Source organism: Bombina bombina, chromosome 10 (genome assembly GCF_027579735.1).
Source record: "Bombina bombina isolate aBomBom1 chromosome 10, aBomBom1.pri, whole genome shotgun sequence".
Lineage (NCBI taxonomy): Eukaryota > Metazoa > Chordata > Amphibia > Anura > Bombinatoridae > Bombina > Bombina bombina.
Window position 1 is genome coordinate 94,582,473 of NC_069508.1, and position 27,907 is coordinate 94,610,379.

Below are 27,907 nucleotides of genomic sequence, written 5' to 3' on the forward strand. Positions count from 1 at the left end.
ATTCTAGCACTGCATGACATGACAGTTCTGCTGCATTTACACTTTGTGCTTTGTAGTTTATATTACTTTACACTTCAGATTAAGTTTTATTGCATTTAAACTTTGCACTTTATATTTTGTGCAAAGTTTAAATGCATTTTGTATACAACTGTGTATTTAGGATTGTAATTTTACCAGTTCTCATTATGCTTTCACAGTTTATATGAAACTTTAACAAATTAGGATCATACTTTGTATATTTATGTATATCGTTTAAAAATTGCATTGCACTTTTTATAACTTCTTTTACAATACAACTGAAAAACTGACAGCTTCAGTTTCCCAGAGAGCTTCATTACTTTCTATGGGCTTGTTAAGCAAAGATTTTCTAGATTGAAGAGAAATTATAGTACAGATTTCACAAGGGTGGAACTGATTAAATTATATAACAAAAAGGGTAGGAACCTGCAAGTCCCATTATGTAGAGAAACCATGCAAAATCTTTGGTATTTTTTTAGATCCTATATTGTAATGAGAGATGCCTGCCATAGAAAGTAATGAAGCTCTCTTGGATACAGAATTTCACAGGGGAGTAGAAGGTAACTGGAAAACACCTAGGGCTGATATAAAGGCTCAATTTGCATAAATTATAAATTAAACTGAAATGTTTTCACAACAATTTAACTTATGTTTGCCTATCGTTTAGTATATATTACCTTTAATAAATAAGTTTATTGTGAATGTTGAGCAAAGTTCACCTGCATATAGCTGCCGAGACAAATCAGTGAGACCAGCTTGCATAAAATGCTTATAGCCTTTCACAAGACTTGTGAGAGGGCTTCAGACATACCCTGGTAACTCCCCTGTTTAGCTCAGTGAACTGCCCAGTCGCTCCCACTTTCCGAAGTTCTGTTTATTTTACAAAAGGGAAAATATAAAGTACAATTTAAGTTATAAAATATACACAGAAATATACAAAGTATGATCCTAATTTGTTAAAGTAACACAGAAACTGTCAAAACATGATCAGAATTAGTAAAATCCCTACTAGATCTAGATCTAAATCTAAATGTATTAAAATAGAAACTACAAAGCTTGACTGTAATAATGCTGAAAAGATCCAATCTGAAGTGTAAAGTAATATAAAATATAAAGCCTAGAGTGTATGTTTAACAAAATTCTTATATCATGTAATGCTATATTGCACTGAGCTTGTCTCTCCTTCAAATACAGAAATGAGAGAGATCTCACAGTGCTGCAGAGTTTTGCCCTTTTTCTTTGAGCATTCAGTGAGTTCAGCCCCTGTGAAGTCTGCACTACAATTTATCTCCAAGCTGGAGAATCTTTGATCATCATGCCCTAAATGTTTCTGTGTTCACTAATTACCAGGTATGCTCCCCAAACCTGTAGCTGATGATCTCCGCCAAGGCCTCAATTGTGAAGCTCAGACCTATGCTAATGCTACAGTCTTTTTCAGGTAGGTTGCTGCATGTGCTTCCAGGTTATTAGTATGTGGTAATTTAGTTGGTAGTTTTTGCATATATGTTCAAAAAACCACTTTGGAGTAGGCAATAATGTGCTAAGTATACATTTAACAAGTTAGTGGTAATGAATATCTAGTTAAAGGGGCAGTCTGCTTCAAAATTGTTATTGTTTAAAAAGATAATCTATTTATTACCAATTCCCCAGTTTTGCATAACCAACACTGTTGTTATATTAATATACGTTTTAGGTCTGTGATTACCTTGTATCTAAGCCTCTGCACACTGCCCCCTTATCTCAGTTCTTTTGGCAGACTTGCAATTTAGGCAATCAGTGCTGGCTCACAAATAACGCCACAGGAGTGAGCATATTACCTATATGGCACACATGAACTAGCACTGTCTAACTATGAAAAACTGTCAAAATGAACTGAGATAAGTGGCAGCCTTCAACAGTTTAGAAATCAGTTTGAGCCCCCCCCCCCCCCCCCCAAGGATTAGAGATCAACAAATAATACCAAAAGAACAAAGCAAATTTGATGATAAAAGTAATTGGAAAGTTGTTTAAAATTGCATGCCCTATCTGAATCATTAAAGTTTAATTTTGAACTATCACCTTAAGTGTGTATTACGTTAAAGGGACATTGGACTACTTTTGCTTGTGTCCCACATTCCTTAGGGACACTTAAAAAGCAAAGTCTGTAACCTAAGTTTCAAAATGTTGCAAATTGACAAAACCATGCATTTGATTTGCAGCATATACAAGTTACAGACTTTGCTTTTTGGCCTTTCTAGGACCCTGATATTCAAAACCTCTCTGCTCAAGTGAGATATTCTAAAATGATACTCCAGCTCTGCAAGATCCCTAGTGAAATTTTCAAACTGCATATTTGACTTTACTTCTCCAAGGGTTGATCCCTGCAAGGAGAGAAAACCCCAGTGCAATATAGAACTGCATGACCTGACAGTTCTGCTGCATTTAAACTCTCTGCTTTCAATTGTATATCACGTTACACTTCAGATTAAATTTAAACTTTGCACTTTATATTTTGTATATTATTTTGTGTAAGCAGACTTCACAGAGGCAGAACTCACTGATTTTTTTTAGAAAAGGGGAGGAACCAAGAAATCCCAGAGAGATGAATGATGCCTTCCTTGGAAAGTAATGAAGCTCTCTGGGATACAAAATTTCACATGAGAGAGAGAAGGTAACTGGAGAACCTCTGGTTCCGTTTGCATCAATTACAAATTAAACTGAAATGTTTTTGCTACAACTTAACTTGTTTTTGTGAATATTTTAGTATATATTACTTTTCTGTTAGTAAAAATAAATGTATTTTTTGGGCAAGCTTCACCATCATACAGCTGACAAGACAAATCAGTGAGACCTATTTGTTTAAAATGTTTACATAATTTCACACGACTTGTGAGAAAGCTTCAGACATACCCAGGGAACTGCCCCCCCCCCCCCCCCCCACTTTCTGAAACAGTCAGTTTTAGTTTGCAGTGTAGTAAACTCAAAGTGCAGTGTAATTTGTAAAAGCTACACAGAAATTAACAAATTAGGATCATACTTTGTATAAGTAACATAGAAACTTTCAAAACATAATCAGAATTTGTAAAATCACTGCTATAGCTAAATCTAAATGTATTAAAAATATAAATGAGATTGCAAAGCTTAAATGCAATAATACTGAAAGGACCCAATCTAAAGTGTAAAGTAATATAAAATACAAAGCACAAAGTGTAAGTTTAACACAACTCTCATATCACGTGGTGCTGTATTGCGTTGGGTTTGTCTTTCCTTCATATATAAAAATAAGAGAGCTCTAACAGTGCTGGAGAGTGCCGCACTTTTTCTTTTGAATATTCAGTGAGTTCAGCCCCTGTGAAGTCTGAACTGCAATTTCTCTCCAAGCTGGAGAACCCTTGAATATCAGGGCCTAGAAAGCATGAAACAAAACATGCTTTTTAAAAATGCAAGAGGTTTTTAATATCCTTTTAATTATATTTGTACATAATCTTCATCCACTTCTCTCCCTTTTTTCCTTTTACAAGCGGCACGCTATATTTTTATCGCTCATGAGCGCTAATTGTACTCAAGGTAAACAATTAGCGCAGTCGGACTTGCACTGGTATGACAAGTTAAAAGTAAAATTTTAGCGCATGAGCGAAAGAGGCTAATTTCAGGACTTCTGATATTGCACCATACTAACTCCCTCTCCCCATAGACTTCAATGGGTCATGCTAAAGAAAGCTTTTTTTTATTACTCGTGTGCTAATCCTAAACGGTGCTATATCAACTACGCTAAAGCCAAAGGTGTGTTAGGAATATAGAAGAAAATATTCTCTTTATTTTTAAAGGGACAGTCAAGTCCAAAAAAAACTTTCATGTTTTAAATAGGGCATGCAATTTTAAACAACTTCCCAATTTACTTTTATCACCAATTTTGCTTTGTTCTTTTGGTATTCTTAGTTGAAAGCTAAAACTAGGAGGTTCATATGCTAATTTCTTAGACATTGAAGACTGCCTCTAATCTGAATACATTTTGACCACTAGAGGGCATTAGTTCACATGTTTCATATAGATAACATTGAGCTCATGCACGTAAATTGACCTAGGACTGAGCACTGATTGGCTAAACTGCATGTCTGTCAAAAGAACTGAAACAAGGGGGCAGTTTGCAGAGGCTTAGATACAAGATAATCACAGAGGTAAAACGTGTATTATTATAACTGTGTTGGTTATGCAAAATTGGGAAATGGGTAATAAAGGGATTATCTTTCTTTTTAAACAACAAAAATTCTGGTGTTGACTGTCCCTTTAAATATATATTTATATATATATATATATATATATATATATGAACAAGAAGAGGGGGAGGAGCGCACAGAGCCTCAGGAACCTTCTTGTGTAGTATATCAAATAAAATCAAGCAAAGTAAAGTCAAAAACACACTCACATGTAGAGTCCTCAACAGATATGAGGTATGGAGTCATTGTGTCAGAAGTCAGCGTACCATGCTCGTGTCCTGTCCCTATTTACAGGTACCGTCACTTCTCCAATGTCTTATTGGGCTCTCACTGCAAAGGCTGAGTGAACCGGATAACATCCAAGGATGGGGAGGGACAGACAGGACCAACGGCAGGTAACAGCAAGTAAAACTTTATTCAAAAAGCGACCAAATAAAAGAACAAAAGTTCTTGTACACATAAAACAGTCATATTAACTCCCACTAAGGAAAAACGTAAAATAATACACGCGTTCACCGTGCCTTAGCACAAGTATCTCAACGTTGAAATGAAGTGGGTGGGGCCTGACACATTTTGCAATGCTATTGGTCGCTTCATCAGCTGTTTTATATGCACAAGAAGTTTTGTTCTTTTATTTAGTCGTTTTTTGAATAAAGTTTTTCTTGCTGTGACCGGCCATTTGTCCTGTGTGTCGATCCCCATTCTTGGATATTCTCAAGGTCACCCAGCCTTCTTTTTTAACCCCTACACTTTACTTCATGTCTCAAGTCGCGCTAATTGTTCTACAGCTATTTGGAATTTCGCTCAAGCGCAACCCATAACCTTTAACTTGTAATTTCAGAGCTATTTCGTGTGGTCGTGATATCCATTGAAAACAATGGGTGCGTTAGAGCAATGTTGGCTGCACTAAACTTTCTGTGATAAATCACCATGAACTTGTGATATCGAGCTGCACGCTGATGTTAGCGTGGTCCAGTGATACTGCTTAGCGTGTCCCGCACTAGCATCAGCAAGCCATTTGTAATCTAGACCTAAATAAATTTTGAACTTACTATAAATAGTCATTTTTTCTCTGTATTTCCTGTACGCAATTTTTTTTTAAGTATATTTGAAAAAACGCTTCATGACTATATTTAGATTTGCTTCTTTTAAATATATGTTTTCAAATGTATCATTTTACATCAAACTAAACAAGATTGCAGAGAGAACTTCCTTTCTGACTTTGATGTGCAGTGAGCTTTTTTTTTCTCCTTAAAATAGCTTTTTAATCAAGCAGAATATTTACACAACCCAACTTTAAATTACACCGAAAATGACTACTTAAAGGGATACTGAACCCAATTTTTTTCTTTCATGATTCAGATTGAGCATGCAATTTTAAGCAACTTGCTAATTTACTTCTATTATCAATTTTTCTTCGTTCTCTTGCTATCTTTATTTGAAAAAGAAGGCATCTAAGCTAAGGAGCCAGCAAATGTTTGGTTCAGTACCATGGACAGCACTTTTTTATTGGTGCTTTCAAATCAGCAAGGACAACCCAGGTTGTTCACCAAAAATGGGCCGGCATCTAAACTTACATTCTTGCTTTTCAAATAAACATAGCAAGAGAATGAAGAAAATTTGATAATAGGAGTTAATTAGAAAGTTGCTTAAAATTGCATGATCTATCTGAATCACAAAAGAACAAATTTGGGTTCAGTGTCCCTTTAACACATATGTCCTGGGGGAAAGTAAAGGTGCCTGAATTGGTGCTGTGTCAAAAGGTGAATATGAGATCAGTAATAATACATCAGCCTCTCCCTCATGTGTGCTTTTACTCCCTTAAAGGGACATGAAACCCAATTTTTTTCTTTTATGATTCAGATAGAGAATACAATTTTTAAACAACTTTCTAATTTACTTCTATTATCTAATTTGTTTCATTCTCTTGGTATCATTAGTTGAAGGAGCAGCAATGCACTAATGGTTTCTAACTGAACTCATGGGTGAGCCAATCACAATCAATATATATATGCAGCCACCAATCAGCAGCTTGAAACTAGGTTCTCTGCTGCTCCTGAGCTTTGCTAGATAAAGCTTTCAGCAAAGGATAACAAGAGAAGGAAGCAAATTAAAAAATAGAAGTAAATTGGAAAGTTGTTTTAAATTGTATGTTCTGTCTAAATCATGAAAGAAAAATATTGGGTTTCATGTCCCTTTAATAACATTGTGCTACCCCTTTCACTCGCTCACTTCTAACTGCAGCCTGCACATTACAATGTCTCACCATCTCCTTCGTTATCCCATCTCTTCTGAGCTGCTCACTGCTGAATACAGCCAACACACCTGCTTGGGTATTCCATGTAAAACATTTGAGATGATGCTTGTGCACTGCTTGCTTGTTTATGAATACCATGTTTCTGAGTAAAGGTTTATGTTTAGAACTCAACACGTGCTTCTGAGCTCTGTACATAATCTTCCCTTCATAGCTGGAGTATTGTGCCAGAGTTGCCCAACTGCACTTCTTTACCCTATCTCTTCTCAGCTGCTTACTCCTGACAGTAGCCTGCATATACCACATTGCCCCACCTGCACTGCACCTCCTCCTTTATCCCAGCTTGATCGAGCTCCTAATTCCCGACTGAAGTCTGCATTTGACTGTTTCTACCTGGAATATATATCCTCTTTTACTGTCAATCAACCCAATCGTATTCGATCGGGTTGATTTCTGTCCGCGGCCTCAGATCAGGAGGACAAGTTATGGAGCAGCGTTTTTTAGACCGCTGCTTCATAACTTCTGTTTTCAGCGAGCCTGAAGGCTCATGCGAAAACAGGGGCATCAAGCTCCTTACGGAGCTTGATAAATCGGCCCCTATCACTCAGTATTGTTCATATGGGAAGAATATCTTAAACGGACACTGAACCCAAATTTTTTATTTCATGATTCAGAGAGCATGCAATTTTAAGCAACTTTCTAATTTACTCCTATTATCAATTTTTCTTCATTCTTTTGCTATCTTTATTTGAAAAAGAAGGCATCTAAGCTTTTTTCTGGGTTCAGAGCTCTGGACAGCACTTTTTTATTGGTGGATGAATTTATCCACCAATCAGTAAGGACAACCCAGGTTGTTCACCAAAAATGGGCCGGCATCTAAACTTACATTCTTGCTGTGACAGACCCCTCTGTCAGTACTGGAAGGGTTAACTTTGTTCAGCTTTGAGAAGCTATTTTCTAAAGACAGGTTTTCTGGCAGCATCTATTGTGTACTGTAATTAGGTTTATGTGATAAACATTCACATTGTTTAATCACATCCAGAGAGCAGACTTCCAAGTGATAAGAAGGACTCAATTGTTTTCTTGTGTTTAAATTGTTTATTTGGTTAAGTAATGTAATTCTATTGTATCATGTCAAAGGGCGTCTTCCCTCCATCTAATGTACAATACTGCCAACCCCCCATCTGGTCTCAGACCTGCATAAATACTGGGCATATAGCCCTCAATAAAGTGCATTCTGTTTTTACCTTCAAGATGGAGCCTGGTCTCATGTTTGGGGGGAATTAACTGGGTTTGTGTGTGTTGCTGATCCCACATTTAGGGCATCTTTCATCTGGTATTAACCCTTGATATCTGTTGATACCATAACACTTGCATTTCAAATAAAGATACCAAGAGAATGAAGACAATTTGATAATAGGAGTAAATTAGAAAGTTGCTTAAAATGTCATGCTCTATCTGAATCACAAAAGAAAAAATTTGGGTTCAGTGTCCCTTTAATACATTGTAAAAATACTTAATTTTGTATACGATCTTGCTGCTTCTCAAGCTTTGTATACCCTTAAGGGCTACCAGCAATAATCCTTTAATGTGATAACTTCATGTTAGTGAAATATTTACTTAGGGCTAAATTACAAGTGGTGTGATAATTTCTTTCTTTTTTTTTTTGCTCGCGTGTAAACTTGGCTTAAAGTAAAATTTAACGTGAGTGGGTTTGCACACATATTACAAGTTATTTAAATGTAAATTGGATGCGTGTGAGCGAAACCCTATAACCGCTAACTTCAGGACTTCGGATATCGTGACCACATAAACTTCTTCTCCCCATTGAGTATGTTTGTTTTTTTTAACTAACATTTATTGCTTGCGTGCAAGTTATGAATATTTTACATTCCAATGTTCCTCACATAGAAGAAAAATGTATTTTTAAATATATATATATAAATAATTATTTTTTGTAAAATATATATCTATATGAATCTATACAGGTATAGATATATACAGATATATAGGACTATATATTTAAAAATACAAAGAACATTTTCTACTATGTGAAGAACATTGAAATGTAAAATATTTACATTAAATACACGTTAACAAAAAAAACATTATTAAATATTATATTTAAATTGAGCTTGCATTGAATGCCATATACCAGCTTAAATATGTAGCGAGCAGAAATCTGTCACGTGATTTTTCTTGCAGTTCTCCTCAGTCCCTGCTGTACTTAATAAAACATGAAACTAATGTTTTTATTTTCATGACTAAGTTAGATCATATCATTTTAAACAACTTTCCAATTTATTTCTATTATCAAAATTGCTTAATTTTCCTGGTATCCTTTGATAAAGGAGCAGCATTGCTCTACTGGATGCTAGCTGAACACATTGGGTAAGCCACTGACAAGAGACAGCTAGCTCCCAGTAATGAATTGCTGCTCCTTTTCAATGAAGGATATCAAGAGAACAAAGCAAATTAGCTATTAGAAGTAAATTATTAAAGGGATAGAACAGTCAAAATTGAAATGTGCATGGGTGCATTTCGATTTGAAATATAAGCATTTTTGCAATATATTTCCTTTAGCAAAAATGCTTCTAGGAAGAATTCTTACTGTTTTTCTGCAGCATACGCACATATCCTGTGCGGGCCGTGCACCAGTATTTTAACACCATGCCTGCTCTAAATGGTGTGTATTTCTTCTGTGAAGACATCATTTATATGATACACGCCCCCACTGACTGTCTGAGAAGGTTTGGTGTTTGAATACTAGTGCACAGACCATCATAGGATACGTGCGTATGCCGCAGAAAAACAGTAATATCTTTTACTAGAAGTATTTTTGCTAATGGAATTATATTGCAAAAATGCTTCTGTTTCAAATTTAAATGCACCCATGCACAATTCATTTTTGATCTTTCTATCCCTTTGAACTTGAAGTTGATTAAAGTTCCATGCCCTGTGTTGAATTATGAAAGTTTAATTTGGACTTTATTATACCTTTAAAAGCTGTTTAGAACAACACGGCACTGGCATGAGGAAATCTGTGTTCAAAATAGATATTTAACGAAAGAAAAGTAAGGCATTTACAGTAGACATGTGCGATTAGTTTCGGATCGATTCGGAAATTCGTCCGAATTCGTAAAATTCTGAATTTGGATCGATCCGAATTTCCGAATTAAAATGCTGCAGAATCTACCGAATAAATCCGAATTTTTTCGGATTTATTCTGATTTATTCGGTATATTCGGATGGCCATGGATTACACTAGTATTGTACAGTATATTAGGTTATATCCCTCTGCTATGGGTTACACCTAATACTGTACATAATACTAGTCTAATCCCACCTAACACTTACTGAAATTCCGAATTTCCGAATCGAACCGAATCCAGACAAATTTCTTTGAATCCGAATGAATCCAAAACGAATCGATTCAAATTTCTCAGAATTCGAATCGGTCCGAACTGAAATTTGAAAAAATCTGAATAGATCCGAACCGAATTTTTTCGCCATGCACATATTTAATTTATAGTTTGTTTGCATATCCGTACCCAAAGTCCTCTGCTGCAGTAAAAAACACTAATGGTTCAGGTTTTCTGTTCAAAAAATGCACAGTTGGGCTGTACAATGTTTTGTTGAGTGTAACTGGGAATAGAAAATACATGTACAGAAATGATTTATTGTTGAATCGTGTCAGTTGATAACTTACCTTCAAAATACCAGAGAGCTGCAATTTCCTTTACATTAAAAGTATTTTACTATTGGAATCTTAGAACCAGACTGGTGACATTTATCATTATTGCATTGTGTAAAGCTAGTCAAACTCTTTACAAACAAATACATGATGTGTTTAAAGATGCACAGTCTTAATATCTCCATACTAGTGCAGTATACTGTTTTGATAGTCATTCTTCTAAATGAATTACCACAGCTGACCCTCTGTATGTTCCATTAAAGGAACAGTCTAGTCAAAATTAAACTTTCATGATTCAGATAGAGCATGCCATTTTAAGCAACTCTCTAATTTACTCCTATTATCCGATTTTTCTTCATTCTCTTAGTATCTTTATTTGAAAAATTAAGAATGTAAGGATAGGAGCCAGACCATTTTTGTAGCCACCAATCAGCAAGCGCTACCCAGGTGCTGAGCCAAAATTTGGCTGGCTTCTAAGTTTACATTCAAATAAAGATACAAAGAGAGTAAAATTAATAATAGGAGTAAATTAGAAAGTTGCTTAAAGGGACACTAAACCCATTTTTTTTTCTTGCATGATTCAGACAGAGCATGCAATTTTAAGTAACTTTCTAATTTACTCCTATTATCAAATTTTATTCGTTCTCTTGCTATCTTTATTTAAAAAGCAGGAATGTGATGCATAGGAGCCGGCCCATTTTTGGTTGAGAACGTAAGCCTCCAATAAGCAAGCGCTATCCATAGTGCTGAACCTAAAATGGGCTGGCTGCTAAGATTTACATTCCTGCTTTTAAAATAAAGATAGCAAGAGAACGAAGAAAAATTGATAATAGGAATAAATTAGAAAGTTGATTAAAATTCTGTGCTCTATCTAAATCACAAAAGAAAAAATTTGGGTTCAGTGTCCCTTTAAAATTACATTCTCTATCTGAATCATGAAAATTTACTTTTGACTAGACTATTCCTTTAAATATTTGTTTTCTCTGTGTATCCTATTTACTGTGTTTTGTTTATAATCTGGTAATTTACCATGCTGTGTGTAGATAGATAGATAGATAGATAGATAGATAGATAGATAGATAGATAGATAGATACATAGATAGATAGATAGATAGATAGATAGATAGATAGATAGATAGATAGATAGATAGAATGATAGATAGAGGCTCTTAAAGGGACAGTAAAGTCATAATTAGACTTTCATGATTTAGACAGAACATACATTTTTAAACAACTTTCCAATTTACTCTATTATTTAAAATGCTTCTTTCTCTTGTTATCCTTTGCTGAAAGGCTTATCTAGGTAAGCTCAGGAGCAGCAAATAATCTAGGTTCTAGCTGCTGATTGGTGGCTGCACATATATACTAATTGTTATTGGCTCACACATGTGTTCAGTTAGAAACCAGTAGTGCATTGCTGGCTGCTCCTTCAACAAATGATAACAAGATAATGAAACAAATTTGATAAAAGAAGTTAACTGGAAAGTTGTTTCAAATTGTATGTTCTACCTAAATCATGAAAGAAAATATTGGGGTTTCATAGCCCTTTAAGGGACAGGAAACCCATATTTTTTTTCTTTCATGATTCAGATAGAACATACAATTGTAAACAACTTTCCAATTTACTTATATTATCACATTTGCTTCATTCTCTTGTTATCCTTTGCCGAATGAACGGCATTGCACTACACATCTAGTTGGCCAATCACAAGAGACAAATGTGTGCAGACACCAACAAGCGATATCAATAGAATGAAGCACATTTGAAAATAGAAGGGAATTTTAAAGTTTCTTAACATTTCATGCACTATCTGAATCATGCAAGTGCAATTTTTACTTTCCTATCCCTTTATTGATATAGTATAATGGGGTAAATCATATTCTCTATTTATTTGTGGTCCTCTGGCGTCACAGTGGTTCCCCTTTGGTAAATTGCATTTATCTTGACCACTAAAAGGTAAGTGCAATATAGTGGCAAAATGCACTGGTTTGTGCACTTCAGGTAAATCTTCCTATTTCCTTCTTTTGTTAGAGGATCAATTCATTTCATTGTGACTTTCAAGGTAGAGTATCATCAAATTTTACATATTCACATACCAGCAGGTAGAATCTTCTGTAAACTCTTCCTGTACTGGTCTAATGATTACAACAAAATAGTCCCCAAAGATTAATCATCTTAGAGAGGATATTGTGATACCAGAACTACATAGGAGAATAAGAGGCAACAGCACAGACATAATGTTCATGTGATGTCATTAAAAATGAGACACTTCATTATGTAGCTGATTTATCGATCGGGTTGATTGACACCCCCTGCTGGCGGCTGATTGGCTGCGAGTCTGCAGGGGGCAGCGTTGCACCAGCTGCTCTTGTGAGCTGCTGGTGCAATGCTGAATATGGAGAGCGTATTGCTCTCCGTATTCAGCGATGTCTGTCAGACCTGATCCGCACTTTCGGATCAGGTCCGTCAGACATTTGTTAAATAGGCCTCTATAAGTTAGGTGGTTGCCTACCTTTGCCATATGGATGATTAATAATGCATGATCCTATCTGGGTGAAAGCTAATTCACTAACACATTTTTTTCTTTGTGTTGATTAGTGATATTGTAGGTTTCACTTCACTGTCTGGGGCCAGCACGCCCTATCAAGTGGTCAATTTCTTGAACAAGCTCTACACGCAGTTTGATGATATCATTGATAACTATGATGTCTACAAGGTTGAAACGATTGGAGATGCATGTATGTACTAGCATGAAAAGTTCAATTATAATTCCATGTATATCAGATCCCTAATATTAGGCCAGTATCTGGACATTTAGTTATGTTATAGTTAAAAATAGTAAAGCATATTGAACAATGAAATGATGTTAGATATTGTGATGAATTCAAAGCATTGTTAAGCCTGCAAACAGTATGTTGATAAATTTTATAAAGTTAGATTAGTTGTTAATATAGTTACAATATGGGTTGTACCCTAGGATTTCCTTTTATCTATCACTTATATAAAATGCAATATAGGATTGTTAAAGGGACAGTCTACTTGAAATGGTTTATTATTTAAATAGATAGATAATCCCTTTATTACCCATTCTCCAGTTTTGCATAACCAACTCTGTTATATTAATAAACTTTGTGCCTCTTTGATTACCTTGTATCTAAGCCTCTGCAGACTGCCCCCCTTATCTCAGTTCTTTTGATAGACTTGCATTTTAGCCAATCAGTGCTGACTCATAGGTTTAGCTTTCAACAAACAATACCAAGAAAACAAAACAAATTTGATGATAAAAGTAAATTGGAGAGTTGCTTAAAATCTTAAAAGTTTAATTTTGACTTGACTGTCCCTTTAATTACTTTCTAAAAGGGGACCTATTTTTAAAACTTTGACAGGGTCCGACATAAAAATAAAACACGCTGATACTCAGGGGTGCTGCCCTCAGTGAATTATATATATATAAAAAAGCTGTACTTGAAAACTATGAGATGACTCAGTCTCTAATAGAACTTAATAGAGCTCGCTAGAAAGGGAAAGTTTACTGGGGAGAACTATCAGCTAGATTACGAGTTGTGCGTTTGTCTTTTAACGCTGAAAATATGGCATTATCAGCGTTAAAACAGCACCAGAGCCATTACGAGTCTTGTCGGTATAGCTGTACATGCAAGTCTTTAGCCTGTAACGCAACGTCAGTCCCGCACTCGTAAAAATTATGTTTTTTCATGGGATTCCCATAGCGCTGCCATTACGAGTTTTGCAGTGAAGCTAAAAAACCTGCGTTACAGCCTAAAATGACGCGACCTGTAACGCCATCGAAAAGCATTAGTTATGAGTTTTACGCTACAAATCTGTTACAAAAAACTACTGCTACAAAGTGCACTAAACACCCATAAACTACCTATTAACGCCTAAACCGAGACCCTCCAGCATTGCAAACACTATATTAAACTTATTAAACCCTAATCTGCCGGTCCCGACATCGTCGCCACTAAAAATAATGATTAACCCCTATTCCGCCGCTCCCCGACATCGCCACCACTATCATAAGGTTATTAACCCCTAAACCGCCGCCCTCCCGCATCGCAAACACTATTTAAATATTATTAACCCCTAATCTGCCGTCCGCCCCACTATACTTAAAGGGACACTGTACCCAAAAATTTTCTTTCCTGATTCAGATTGAGCATGAAATTTTAGGCAACTTTCTAATTTACTCCTATTATCAAATGTTCTTCATTCTCTTGGTATCTTTATTTGAAATGCAAGAATGTAAGTTTAGATGCCGGCCCATTTTTGGTGAACAACCTGGGTTGTCCTTGCTGATTTGTGGATAAATTCATCCACCAATAAAAAAGTGCTGTCCAGAGTACTGAAACCAAAAAAAAGCTTAGATGCCTTCTTTTTCAAATAGGAAAAAGAGAAACACAGAGGCGCCAAACATGGCCTAGTATAGCCAGAAACCAGATAAAACAATTCACAGGGTAACAATTGAATACTCACAAAGGAGACGCACCCATTGGTGCTAATGAAGCAGACTGGAGCCTCTCAGTGGTCCAGCTCACTGATGTACTTCACGTATCAGTTGTGGTCCTTGGTGGTGGTGATTAGCAGGTTCCCCCTTTGCTGGCGCTGAAGTTCTGATACCGTCAGTGATGGCATTAAAACAAGGCTCCCATAGGCGCCTATGGAAGCAGGCTCTCGTGCCCTGGTATTACAGAGTGGAACAATAATTTTGCTTTCATGAAAACGATATATAGCGTTCCACTTGTGATTTAGCCCTTTGTGTTCTATGTCCGTGTATTAAAGCACTATAATGTAGTGCAAACTAAGCAGACCGGATCCTCTGAGTTGTCCGGTGAACTCTCTCCAGGTATATATGACAAGAACAACTGCAAGGAGTGTGTTTCACTCTGATGTGTGCTGTGTGGTCTAGCACTGTAATGTAGTACAGACAAGGCAGGCCAGAGTCTCTGAGCTGTCTGGCAAGCTCTCCTCCACGATCAAGTGAAACCAGGTGTATGGTGTATCTTTCAGCTTGCTTGCAGAGTTCAAGGTGTGCTTAACAGCCACAACAAAGGGTTGTTATTGTGAATAAAAAAGTGGAATCAAAAATAGCAAGTAACTTAGGAAAACTTAAAAACAAGTGTTTACTAAACACATAGATAAAATACAGCTACGTGTTTCTCAGTAAAATTACTGTTTCCTCAGTACATTTTTTGTGCCAATGTATCCGAAGCAAAGTGCAGGCTACTCCCAATAGCCCACCCTGCTAACTCCCCTTTAAATAAGGTGTCACAGAGATGTGCTAAAATGCCAGTGGGCAAAAACCTCGCTGGCATAGCCTGCTTCTGGAACTCAGTGCTGGACTGGAATTGAGCCGGTTCTTCAAAGGGGTGTTGATCAAGTAGGGTGCATGGGATCAAGTTGGTCTTTTAGTATATTGTCAGCAATTTGATGAGGCACCTAGAGATACCAGTTGTTTGGGGGTGCTACCTTCTGGGAGGAATGGGGAACCAGATTTGAAGTGTCCCCCATTGTCCCAGAATGTAGCACCCCAAAAAAGTGGGATCCCTAGATGCTTCATCAAATTGCTGACAACATACTAAAAGACCGACTTGATGCCTTACACCCTACTGGATCGACACCCCTTTTAAGAAGCGGCCTAATTCCAGTCCAGCACTGAGTTCCAGAAGCCCGGCTAGGCTAGCGAGGTTTTTGCCCACCGGCATTTTAGCACATCTCTGTGACACCTTATTTAAAGAGGAGTTAGCAGGGCATGCTATTGGGAGTAGCCTGCACTTTGCTTCGGATACATCGGCACAAAATCGATATGTTCAAAGCAGCAAAATGCAGGTTGCGAGGAAGTTAGCTGCCATGTTTCCCTTTGCTATCAGCTGCCGAGACTAAATAGCTTGAGCTTAAAAGGGCCTTTTGTAGATCATTTACCTAAAGGTTATTCAGCTATTTTACAATTGAAAACAATTATAACCCCTCTCTACAATACAAGTAACCTATCCTAAAAAATAAAAGTTAAAATAAAAAATACACCCCAAAAACCCCCAAAGGTTGTACTCACCAATCGAAAATCCAGCTCCTCTTGATCCGATGTTGGTCCTTCCTTATCTCCGCTCCTGGCACTGGTAGTCCATCTTCATGGGGCGGAGGTGGACTACGGTGGCCTCTTCCCCCGCCTCTGCTCCGCAATCTTAATCCATTTTGGTGCCCTCTTTATCCCAGCTTCTGGTGCCGGGGGGGCAATCTTTGCCGAGACGGATTTCAGCTGCCTCTTCTGCCGCCTCTGCTCTGCATCTTCTTTTCTTCAGCTCTCTTCCTTATGCGGTTGCCGCTGCACACAGAATTTCAGGAAGCACAGAACCCCTTTATATAGGGGTACCACTTCATCCCTGTTGGCTGTTTTTAAAATAGTCAATTCCTATTGGCTGATTTTAATCAGCCAACAGCAAGAAAGTTTTTAATTTTAAATTCTAATTATCCTTTTCTATTTAGCTCCTGTGTGTGTGTGCGGGTGTGCGTGCATGCCCTTATTTTGCAGCATTTTCCCCTTACTTATGGTCCTTTGTTTGGTGTGCATCCTCCTATAGTTGGTGCCCCTTTTTTTGGAGGAACCTTTTTTAGGAGGGGTTTATGTAATACTTCTATTTTACAGCTCTTTCTTTTAGGGATATTTATCATAATTTTACTATGAAATCTTTTGATTCTGTCCTTCTTTGGAAGCTTAAGTATCTCAACACTTTTACTACCAATGTTAAATGTGTTACTATAAGCAAGCTGAGGTATCTCTCCCAGAATATTTATGTGATGCTTGTTTTAATGTTCTGATGTATTCGGACCAAGCTAATATTATTCTTGCTTCCAAGGGTACTTTATTATGGGGATTTCTTTATTTTTATTTTACTACTTTTTGTAGTTTTAAACTTAAATGGAGATTTTCTGTTCCTATCCCTAATCCTATTTGGGAAGCTATTGTTTAAGATGTTTATTGTATACAAACTGCCTTATCCTTTTGAGCTTTATTTATTTGGGGATTTTAGTGTTTATGTATTTTTCTACTTTTCTGTAGTTTAATACTATAAGGGAGCTTTCTGATTCTGAATTGAATCTGCCATAGAAGCTGCGTTCTTTGTTCACTTTCCTTCAAATATGTATTATGTTTTTTGCAAAATTGAGGTATCTCCTCCAGCAAATTTTGTGTGACCCATGTTTAATGATGTTAATACATTATAACCTAATTTTGCTTCTATTGGTATTACTGCTTTTTTGTTTCTTCCTTACAGGGAAATTCAACAATACTTTGTTCCTGAAATATAAGAAATCTTCAGATTTTTTTTAAATATGCTGGCAGTTCTCCAGCCTTCATGTGAACATAGAGGTCAGTTAAGAATTTACATTTTACTTGCATTGTTTTTGATGGTTCTTCAGAAGCTGGCATTTCCTCTGAGGTTCAGGGGGTTTTCTTCTGTTTTTCTGTATGATCTATCCTCTTTTTTTTATTTTTAAAAAGATGATAGATCATATGCTGACGGTATTTATCATTGCACAAGCATTTCTGGTGAAATGCTTGTGCAATGCCGCCCCCTTTACATTTGCTGCCAATCGGCTACTAGCAGGAGGTGTCAATCATATTGATCGTATCTGAATGGGATGATTGTAGTCCGCCACCTCAGAGTGGGTGGAAGAGTTAAAGGACCAGTCAACACTGTAGATTTGCATAATCAACAAATGCATGAAAAGAAGACAATGCAGAAGCACTTAGTCTGAACTTCAAATGAGTAGCAGATTTGTATTAAATAAATTGCAAAGTTATATCTATTTCCACTCCCCCTGTATCATGTGACAGCCATCAGCCAATCACAAATGCATATACGTATATGCTGTGAATTCTTGCACGTGCTCAGTAGGAGTTGGTGACTCAAAAAGTGTAAATATAAAAATACTGTGCACATTTTGTTAATGGAAGTAAATTGGAAAGTTATTTAAAATTGCATGCTGTATCTGAATCATGAATAATTTTGACTTGAGTGTCCCTTTAAGGAGCAGTGGTCTTACGACCGCTGCTTCTTAACTTAGGTTTCCGCACAGCAGCATACACTGCATGATAAATTTACCCCTCTGGCTCTGGGACTTGTGTATAGAAAGCCTTCTTTATAGGGTCTGTTAGGCCCTTTTATTCCTTAATGTTTTTGAGACTTGGCATCTCCTGCTATTCTTTCAGAATTTCTTTGTGAAGGTTGGTTTGAATAAGGCCTTATCTTGTAGTCTATTGAAAGGACAGTTCTCTGCTCTTTTCAGTTTGTTTTCCTTAAGAAGATTGCTTATCTATCGGATTTTTATGTTTTTTTGTTCAAGTTTTTGGCCCATATTGAGCTTGATTTTCCTATCTCACCACCTTGAAGTTTGGGTTTGGTGTTGATGATTTGCAGGCTTCTCCATTTGAGCCTATGCATAGGGTAGTTATTGAGCTTTCTTTTTTGTTCCCTTTGGCTATCTTTTTTGTTTAAGAGTTTTTTCGCTTATGTCATTTCCTTATCTTTTTATTTTTTTGGATTAGGTGATTTTTGGGAATTTGTTGTTCCTTCTTTGTTTTATTTTTAGAATTGTTCCGAGAGATTTCCTCTTCTTTTAAAAAGATTGGCACCCCTTTTAAGAAGCGTCAGACTGGAGCTCAATTCCGATCCAGCACTGGGTTCCAGGAGCCCCGCTATGCCTGCAAGCTTTTGTCCGCATCTCTATGACACATCATTTAAAAATTTATTATAATTTTAGCGAGATAGCTCCTATAGTTATAATGGAGAGGTTTACTATTTAGTAAAGTATGCAGTATGTGGGAGTTATCTGGGGCATTTCAGCAGAGTGTAGTTTAGACATGACATAAGTGTAGGCGGTATTAGGGACTTAGCTGGGTGTTCCAGGGGTGTGTAGGTTAGGCATGGCGTAGGTGTAGGTGGTCAGGGGGAGTTAGCTGGGTTGTGCAGGGAGAGTGTAGGTTAGCTCTGATGTAGGTGTAGGCTATCGTTAGGAGGTAGCAAGGCTGTGCAGGGAGATTGTAGGTTAGGCATGACATAGTTATAGGTTGTTCAGGGGGAGTTAGAAGAGCATGCTAGTAGGACTAGGCTGCACTTTGATTCGGACACATCATCACCAGCTCAATATGTTAGAATAAGATATACAGTTGCATGAAAAAGTTTGTGAACGGTTGGGAATGTTTTGTGAACCCCCTGGAATTACCTGGATTTCTGTAATGATTACTCATAAAATCTGGTCTGATCTTTACAATTACAGACAAAAACAATCTGACAAAATAAAAACGTACAAACAGACATTGGGGCATATGTATCGCCAGAAACAGCAGTTATGAAGCAGCGGTCACAAAGACCGCTGCTCCATAACCTGTCCGCCTGCTCTGAGCAGGCTGACAGACATCGCCACAATACAACCCGATCGAGTACGATCGGGTTGATTGACACCCCCCTGCTGGTGGCCTATTGGCCGCGAGTCTGCAGGGGGCGGCGTTGCACCAGCTGCTCTTGTGAGCTGCTGGTGCATTGCTCGCCGTATTCAGCGAGGTCCGACATACCTTCATAACTAGAGGCCATTGAGTAAACATTCTACAATGCAGGCTGGAAACAGTAAGTGAACATTGTGTGTATGACATCTACAAAGCTATTTTGAGTCAAGTGTTGCAATTAAGGAGATGAGATTGGAAGTGTGGATTACACAGGTGTCCTGCCCTTTAAATAAAGGCACACAAAGCTTGGTTACTGACAAATCTGTTCTTAAGAAAGGTTAGTGTGAACCATGCCTCAATCCCAACAACTTTCACAGGGCCTTCAAGAAGGCAATTTAGAGATGTGTGAAAATGGAAAAGTTTGCAAAAGCATTGCTAAAGACCTGGGTGTTCATCAATCCACAGTAAAACAAAAGGTCTACAAATGGAGAAAATTCAGGGCTGTTGCTACTCTCCCTATGAGTGGGCATTCTGCAACAAGCACAATGAGCAATCACGAAAGAGGTGGGAAAGAACCTAAGGGTAACAGCAAAAGACCTCCAGAAAATTCTACAAACTATTTAAAGTCTTTGTTCATGTGTCCACTGTCTGAGGACGACTGAATAAGAATGGTGTCAGGCTCGGACTGGCCATAGGGCATATAGGGCACATGTCTAGGCGGGCTCTTATGTGGGACTTGAGGCTATATAGAAGCCCCACCTCTCTAAATATGGGTAACAATAGGAAAGTGGCTACAATCTGCTTATTTTGTAAAGCAGAAAGTACATTTTCTGGGTGACTGTAAAGCAGAGGTGCTGCAGGATGAGAGTTCTAATCTATTATGGCTACTTAGCTGTCAGAGGTCTAAATAATGTGAGCTGCTCTGCCTTTAAATACCCGGTCCTATTTTTTGTCTAAATCCAGTCCTGAATGGTGTTCATGGAAATACACTACAAATAAAAAACCTTGCTGCCTAAAAAAAAATGCACAATTCTATATGAGGAGTAAAAATGGCACTGCACACCAAAACCAAAACCTCATGCTAACTGAGGGAGCATCATGTTTTCGGGCTACTCTGCTGTTAGAATGAACTTAAAATTGTATCAAGGCATATTACAGGAAAGTATTAAGGCAGCAGTCCATGACCTTAAGCTTAAAGGGACAGTCTAGTCAAAATTAAACTTTCATGATTCAGATAGGGCATGTAATTGTAAACAATTTTCCACTTTACTTTTATCATCAAATCTGCTTTGTTCTTTTTGGTATTCTCAGTTGAAAGCTAAACCTAGGTAGGCTGATATGCTAATTTTTAAGCCCTTTAAAGGCTGCCTTTTATCCCAATGCATTTGACCGTTTTAACAGCTAGAGGGCGTTAGTTCATATGTGCCATATAGATAATATTGTTCTCACGTGCGTGGAGTTACTTATGAGAGGGTACTGATTGGCTAAAAAGCAAGTCTGTCAAAAGAACTGAAATAAGGGGGCAGTCTGCAGAGGCTTAGATACAAGATAATCACAGAGGTAAAAAGTATATTAATATAACAGTGTTGGTTGTGCAAAACTTGGGAATGGGTAATAAAGGGATTAGCTATCTTTTTAAACAATACCAATTCTGGAGTAGACTGTCCCTTTAAGAAAGGTTGGCTGATGCAACAAAACAATGACCCAAAGCACACAAGTAAATCAACTAAAGAATGGCTGAAAAAGAAGAAGATTTGTGTTTTGGAATGACCAAGTCAGAGTCCTGACTTTAACCCAATTAAAATACATGACCTGAAGAGGGCTGTGCAATCAAGACAACCCAGACATATTAATGAACTGGATCAGATTTGTAGGTAGGAATGATCCAAAATTCATCCTCAGTGTTGTGCAAGTTTTACAATCAGCTACAGGAAATGTGTGGAGGTTGTTGCCGCTAAAGGAGTATTCTACCAGTTACTAAATTCAAGGCTTCACTTACTTTTTCCAGTATGCACTGTGCATTATTACTCAATAGCATTAACAGACAAGTAAAAATTTTGCCGTTTACGGGAGCACATTAAATAACCAGCCATTATGAGTGGCTGGTTAATCTACCACAAGCTTGCGGTAGCAATTAGCGCTCTGAAAATATACCAGAGGTCAGACCTCCAGTTAATTTTAAAAATGTCCCCCAATTGCCCCCAAAATACAGTGTAGTGTGGCTGATAACATTTTAATTTATACAATTTACTGGGAGCTAAGTCATTTTATATAACTTTTATTAAATCAAATAAAACCTAAATTATGCTAACACAATTAAAGTGTTAATTATTTTAAAATATTTCTTCTATGCTACTGAAGAAATGTACAGAACACTCAAAACTAAAAATATGATGTTGCTTGCTTGATTAAACTATTCACATTATCTATCATCTGGGACAAATTTACTTCATGCTAAAATAGAGCTAGATTAAAGGACCATAACCAGCATTTAAATAATAAAAAGACAATGCAATAGCACTCAACTCTTAATTTTAAACGAGCAGTAGATTTTTTTCTGACAGATTTCAAAATGTACTTCAATTTTGCTGACCCCCTGTATCATGTGACAGTCATCAGCCAATCACAGACTAGTAAACATATACACTTTGAACTTGTGCATATGCTCACTAGAAGCTGATTCCTCAGAAAGTGTGCATATAAAAGTAAACAATTTCATAATGAAAGTAAATTGGAAAGTGTCTTAAAACTTAATTTTTAGCTCTAAAAATGTTGGGTTGCTCATTCAGAGAGCTGTAGATGCACCCTGTTGACTTCTGAAGGCCAACCCTGTTCATATGTTTCCCTAATTGGCTTTTACAAATACAATTCACTTTACGAATTTAATGACTATGACTAGCCTTGTGTCAGGGAACCAGGAATCAAACTGAGATGTGAAATGCTAAATTAATCACACCTTTATGAAAAAATAACAAAAAATAATAAAGAGTCCAAAAGCCAAATGACAAGCCAAGCCAGGAATCAAAGCCAGTGTGGGTAGTCAGACGAGCTGGGTCAGGAGCCAAAGCGAGTAGTTAGGCGAACCTGAGTCAGGAACACAAAGATCAGGAACCAGAAGGGACATCAAACAAGCCAAGTTATACACAGAGTCAGGAACACAGGAATTCATGTAGAAGTCAGAGACAACGCAAGGGCAAAGGCAAACAGGACTGAGGCAGTTAAATAACGAGGCGCTAGTGGCAAACGCAATGCATTATCCGATTGGTTGTACATCCTGTGACCTCACAGAGACACGGGCCAATCAGATGGGCACTGTAATTCACCCATCTTCACTATTTTGTTTTGGCCTCTGCCTGGGGGGTTAGGAGGGCGCCCTGCCGATCCTTTGGCATTACACCCCAAGCATTCCCCCTTGAACCCCACAGGCAGAGGCAAAAATAGTTAGTGAAGATGGGTGAATTAAAGTACCCATCGTATATATGGTGTGACATGTATGTGTGGTGTATATTGCCTCACATACATGTTACATGTATGTGTACTGGTGTAAGGGGCTCCTACAAGGCGTTAGCGCTCATCCTAAATGGACAAAATGCCTGATCTGATTGGCCTGTGTCTCTGTGAAGTCAATGGATGCACAACCAATCAGATATAGCATTGGGGTTGCCGCTAGTGTTAAATAGGGAATTATGACATCATAATTCTGGGACTGCAATCTGTCTCTCTCTGATGATGTTCTCAAGTTTGGCCATAAGAGGGAGCCTGGAGTAGTGAGCAGTGTTACACACTCTGCTACAAGCAAGGGGAGAAGACAGGTGAATCAAATATGTCAGCAAAGATAAAAAGCAGCAAATAACTATAAAAGTCAGGGAGAAAAGCTGACACCTTGCAAGCAAGTGGTGGGTGGAGTTTGGAAATTGAAAGCAATTGCAGCAAATTATTTGTTCATGCATTTGCACAAGAAATACCTGTTATATGATATAAAATGTCTGACAAGACCAATCCAAACAACAATACAAAAGTGTTAAAAATAAGAAATGAATGAGAAGACAAGAGGGACTCACAGGGGCGAGCTAGTAGATAATAGGGCAAAATAGTAATATCAAATATTCAAAAGGAGAAATACAACCTGCAAATATATACAAAGAGAAGTGATATTGGTGACAATATATCTATACGTCTATCAATAATAAAATGAATAAGACTGAACAGAATTTTCATTCACTATGGCAGCTCTCTGAATGAAGTCCTGGTAAACCACTCAACTCTAAAACCATAAAAAAGAGGAGGAGCCATATAGGGTAATAATGTAATTAGGTGTTCAACATTATTATCGTAGGAGGTGTCTCATCATATGTTTTAAATTTTAAAAAAAATGTGATAGTTACAGTGAAGACTTGATGACATTTTCTGGTGTCTAACCAGCTTTATATCTTGTTGTAGATATGGTTGTATCTGGAGTGCCAAAAGAAAACGGATTAAATCATGTGGCAGAGATTGCTAGCATGGCTTTAGATCTGGTAGACGTCTGCCACTCCTTTAAGATCCCACATCTACCTGATACAAAACTGAAGATCCGAGCTGGGGTACATTCAGGTACTATAATACTACAAAATATAATGTACTTATGAAACAGCATTTTCTAAAAAATAATTATTAGTATTAAAGGTACATGAAATCCAACTTTTCTCTTTCATGATTCAGATAGAGCATGCAGTTTTAAACAACTTTGCAATTTACTTCTATTATCTAGTAAGTTTTGTTCTCTTGCTATCCTCTGTTAAAAAGCATACCAGAGGATGGCATTAGGCAGAGAGAGGATGGCATTAGGCAGAAAGAGGATGGCATTAGGCAGAGAGAGGATGGCTTAAGGCAGAAAGAGGATGGCATTAGACAGAGAGGACGGCATCAGGCAGAAAGTGGATGGCATTAGGCAGAAAGAGGATGGCATTAGGCAGAAAGTGGATGGCATTAGGCAGAAAGAGGATGGCATTAGGCAGAAAAAGGATGGCTTTAGGCAGAAAGAGGATGGTATTAGACAGAGAGGATGGCATCAAGCAGAAAGTGGATGGCATCAGGCAGAAAGTGGATGGCATCAGGCAGAAAGAGGATGGCATTAGGCAGAAAGAGGATGGCTTTAGGCAGAAAGAGGATGGCATTAGGCAGAGAGAGGATGGCATTAGGCAAAAAGAGGATGGCATTAGGCAGAAAGTGGATGGCATTAGGCAGAAATAGGATAGCATCAGGCAGAAAGTGGATGGCATTAGGCAGAAAAAGAATGGCATTAGGCAGAAAGAGGATGACTTTAGGCAGAGAGAGGATGGCATTAGGCAGAAAGAGGATGGCATTAGGCAGAGAGAGGATGGCATTAGGCAGAAAGAGGATGGCATTAGGCGGAAAGAGGATGGCTTTAGGCAGAGAGGATGGCATTAGGCAGAGAGAGGATAGCATTAGGCAGAGAGAGGATGGAATTAGGCAGAAAGAGGATGGCATTAGGCAGAAAGAGGATGGCATTAGGCAGAAAGAGGATGGTTTTAGGCAGAAAGAGGATGGCATTAGGCAGAAAGAGGATGGAATGAAATGCGTATGGCACTAAAATGAAGGTTCACACAAAGGGGGACTTGAATAACACACAATGGGCAAGGCAGAAAGAGGATGACTTTAGGCAGAGAGAGGATGGCATTAGGCAGAAAGAGGATGGCATTAGGCAGAAAGAGGATGGCATTAGGCAGAGAGAGGATGGCATTAGGCAGAAAGAGGATGGCATTAGGCAGAGAGAGGATGGCATTAGGCAGAAAGAGGATGGCATTAGGCAGAGAGAGGATGGCATTAGGCAGAGAGAGGATGGCATTAGGCAGAAAGAGGATGGCATTAGGCAGAAAAAGGATGGCATTAGGCAGAAAAAGGATGGCTTTAGGCAGAAAGAGGATGGCATTAGGCAGAAAGAGGATGGCATTAGGCAGAAAGAGGATGGCTTTAGGCAGAAAGAGGATGGCATTAGGCAGAAAGAGGATGGAATGAAATGCGTATGTCACTAAAATGAAGGTTCACACAAAGGGGGACTTGAATAACACACAATGGGCAAGGCAGAAAGAGGATGACTTTAGGCAGAGAGAGGATGGCATTAGGCAGAAAGAGGATGGCATTAGGCAGAAAGAGGATGGCATTAGGCAGAGAGAGGATGGCATTAGGCAGAAAGAGGATGGCATTAGGCAGAGAGAGGATGGCATTAGGCAGAAAGAGGATGGCATTAGGCAGAGAGAGGATGGCATTAGGCAGAGAGAGGATGGCATTAGGCAGAAAGAGGATGGCATTAGGCAGAAAAAGGATGGCATTAGGCAGAAAAAGGATGGCTTTAGGCAGAAAGAGGATGGCATTAGGCAGAAAGAGGATGGCATTAGGCAGAAAAAGAATGGCATTAGGCAGAAAGAGGATGACTTTAGGCAGAGAGAGGATGGCATTAGGCAGAAAGAGGATGGCATTAGGCAGAGAGAGGATGGCATTAGGCAGAAAGAGGATGGCATTAGGCAGAAAGAGGATGGCATTAGGCAGAAAGAGGATGGCATTAGGCAGAAAGAGGATGGTTTTAGGCAGAAAGAGGATGGCATTAGGCAGAAAGAGGATGGAATGAAATGCGTATGGCACTAAAATGAAGGTTCACACAAAGGGGGACTTGAATAACACACAATGGGCAAGGCAGAAAGAGGATGACTTTAGGCAGAGAGAGGATGGCATTAGGCAGAAAGAGGATGGCATTAGGCAGAAAGAGGATGGCATTAGGCAGAGAGAGGATGGCATTAGGCAGAAAGAGGATGGCATTAGGCAGAGAGAGGATGGCATTAGGCAGAAAGAGGATGGCATTAGGCAGAGAGAGGATGGCATTAGGCAGAGAGAGGATGGCATTAGGCAGAAAGAGGATGGCATTAGGCAGAAAAAGGATGGCATTAGGCAGAAAAAGGATGGCTTTAGGCAGAAAGAGGATGGCATTAGGCAGAAAGAGGATGGCATTAGGCAGAAAGAGGATGGCTTTAGGCAGAAAGAGGATGGCATTAGGCAGAAAGAGGATGGAATGAAATGCGTATGTCACTAAAATGAAGGTTCACACAAAGGAGGACTTGAATAACACACAATGGGCAAGATTACAAGTCACGTGGTATGGGTTTTCACACGCAATATGGTCTTTTCACAATCAATTTCCATTGCGCAGATATTACAAGTCTTGAAAAACCTTGCCTAGATAACAGTTTTCTGCAACATAAAAGTTTCACAAAACACTTAAAAAATACATTACAAAGTACAGTTACACTCATATTAACACAGTCTAATAAAAAAATTGTATACAAATATTGCACACAAAAGTTATAAAGACTAAAAAAAAAGGTGACACAGGGATTTTACATTGACATACATACACATACACATACATAGAGAACCATGCGTTTATATGTATAGACATATGTTTAACTAGGGAGATAATGAAAATATTTCACATTGCAATTTTATGCACATTAAACAATATCTCAGATGGATTTTCAAAGAAATAGTTGCATAAAGATCCCAAGATATCTAGACATATATTTATATTCCTGGGAAAGAGGAGAGTGTGTGTAACACAGGTATCCTATATAGATCCATAAAGAAAGTATGTGGAGGGTGCTGAGTGCCAAGAGTAATGAGTAAAAATAAATGGGAAAGAAGCATGTATAGCAGCACTCACTTATAGATGGAGAGGTAGGGACCCCTATCAGATAAAATTTAACTTTTAATAATAATTAAAAAAAACAAAAAACAAATCCGTAGGAGACGGAAAGCACAGACAACATATAGTGTTAAAAACAGCACAGATGGACACCTACAACTAACAACCAGAACATGGTAATATAACTGGTAATTAAATACTGGGATAAATATAGGAACCCCCAATACTGTATATGTGCATATATTTATCTATATTGTAGGGGACACTGTACAAACCTATGAATGAAGTAAAGACCCCAATAGGGGGTGTCATGAGATGCAGGACATATGCAGGACACAGCAATGATGGTACAACTCTATTTTATTACAGAGCATAGCAATACACATCCAGACAGGTTGATTGTACTAAACTAACTGCGACACAGACACCGGACCTAAGCCCCGCCCACATGCTAGTGACATCACATCCTGCTATCATCACATCTTCCCCTTTTTCAAAGGCAAAGCATACATTCGCATATATTAAATAACAAGGTACACCAACAGGGTATACAACAACATTTTGTTTTAGAACATTATAAAAACAGATAGA

The 27,907-nt window shown here is 38.0% G+C and overlaps 1 protein-coding gene across 1 annotated transcript in view; it reads left to right on the top strand.

Moving 5' to 3' along the window:
* Window positions 1–27,907, top strand: part of LOC128640731 (atrial natriuretic peptide receptor 2-like) — a 293,375-nt gene that overhangs the window by 238,775 nt on the left and 26,693 nt on the right. The window contains exons 14-16 of the mRNA XM_053693158.1: window positions 1,369–1,456; window positions 12,762–12,901; window positions 24,061–24,213. Coding sequence (XP_053549133.1) covers window positions 1,369–1,456; window positions 12,762–12,901; window positions 24,061–24,213 — 381 coding nt within the window. The remainder of the gene's footprint in view (window positions 1–1,368; window positions 1,457–12,761; window positions 12,902–24,060; window positions 24,214–27,907) is intronic.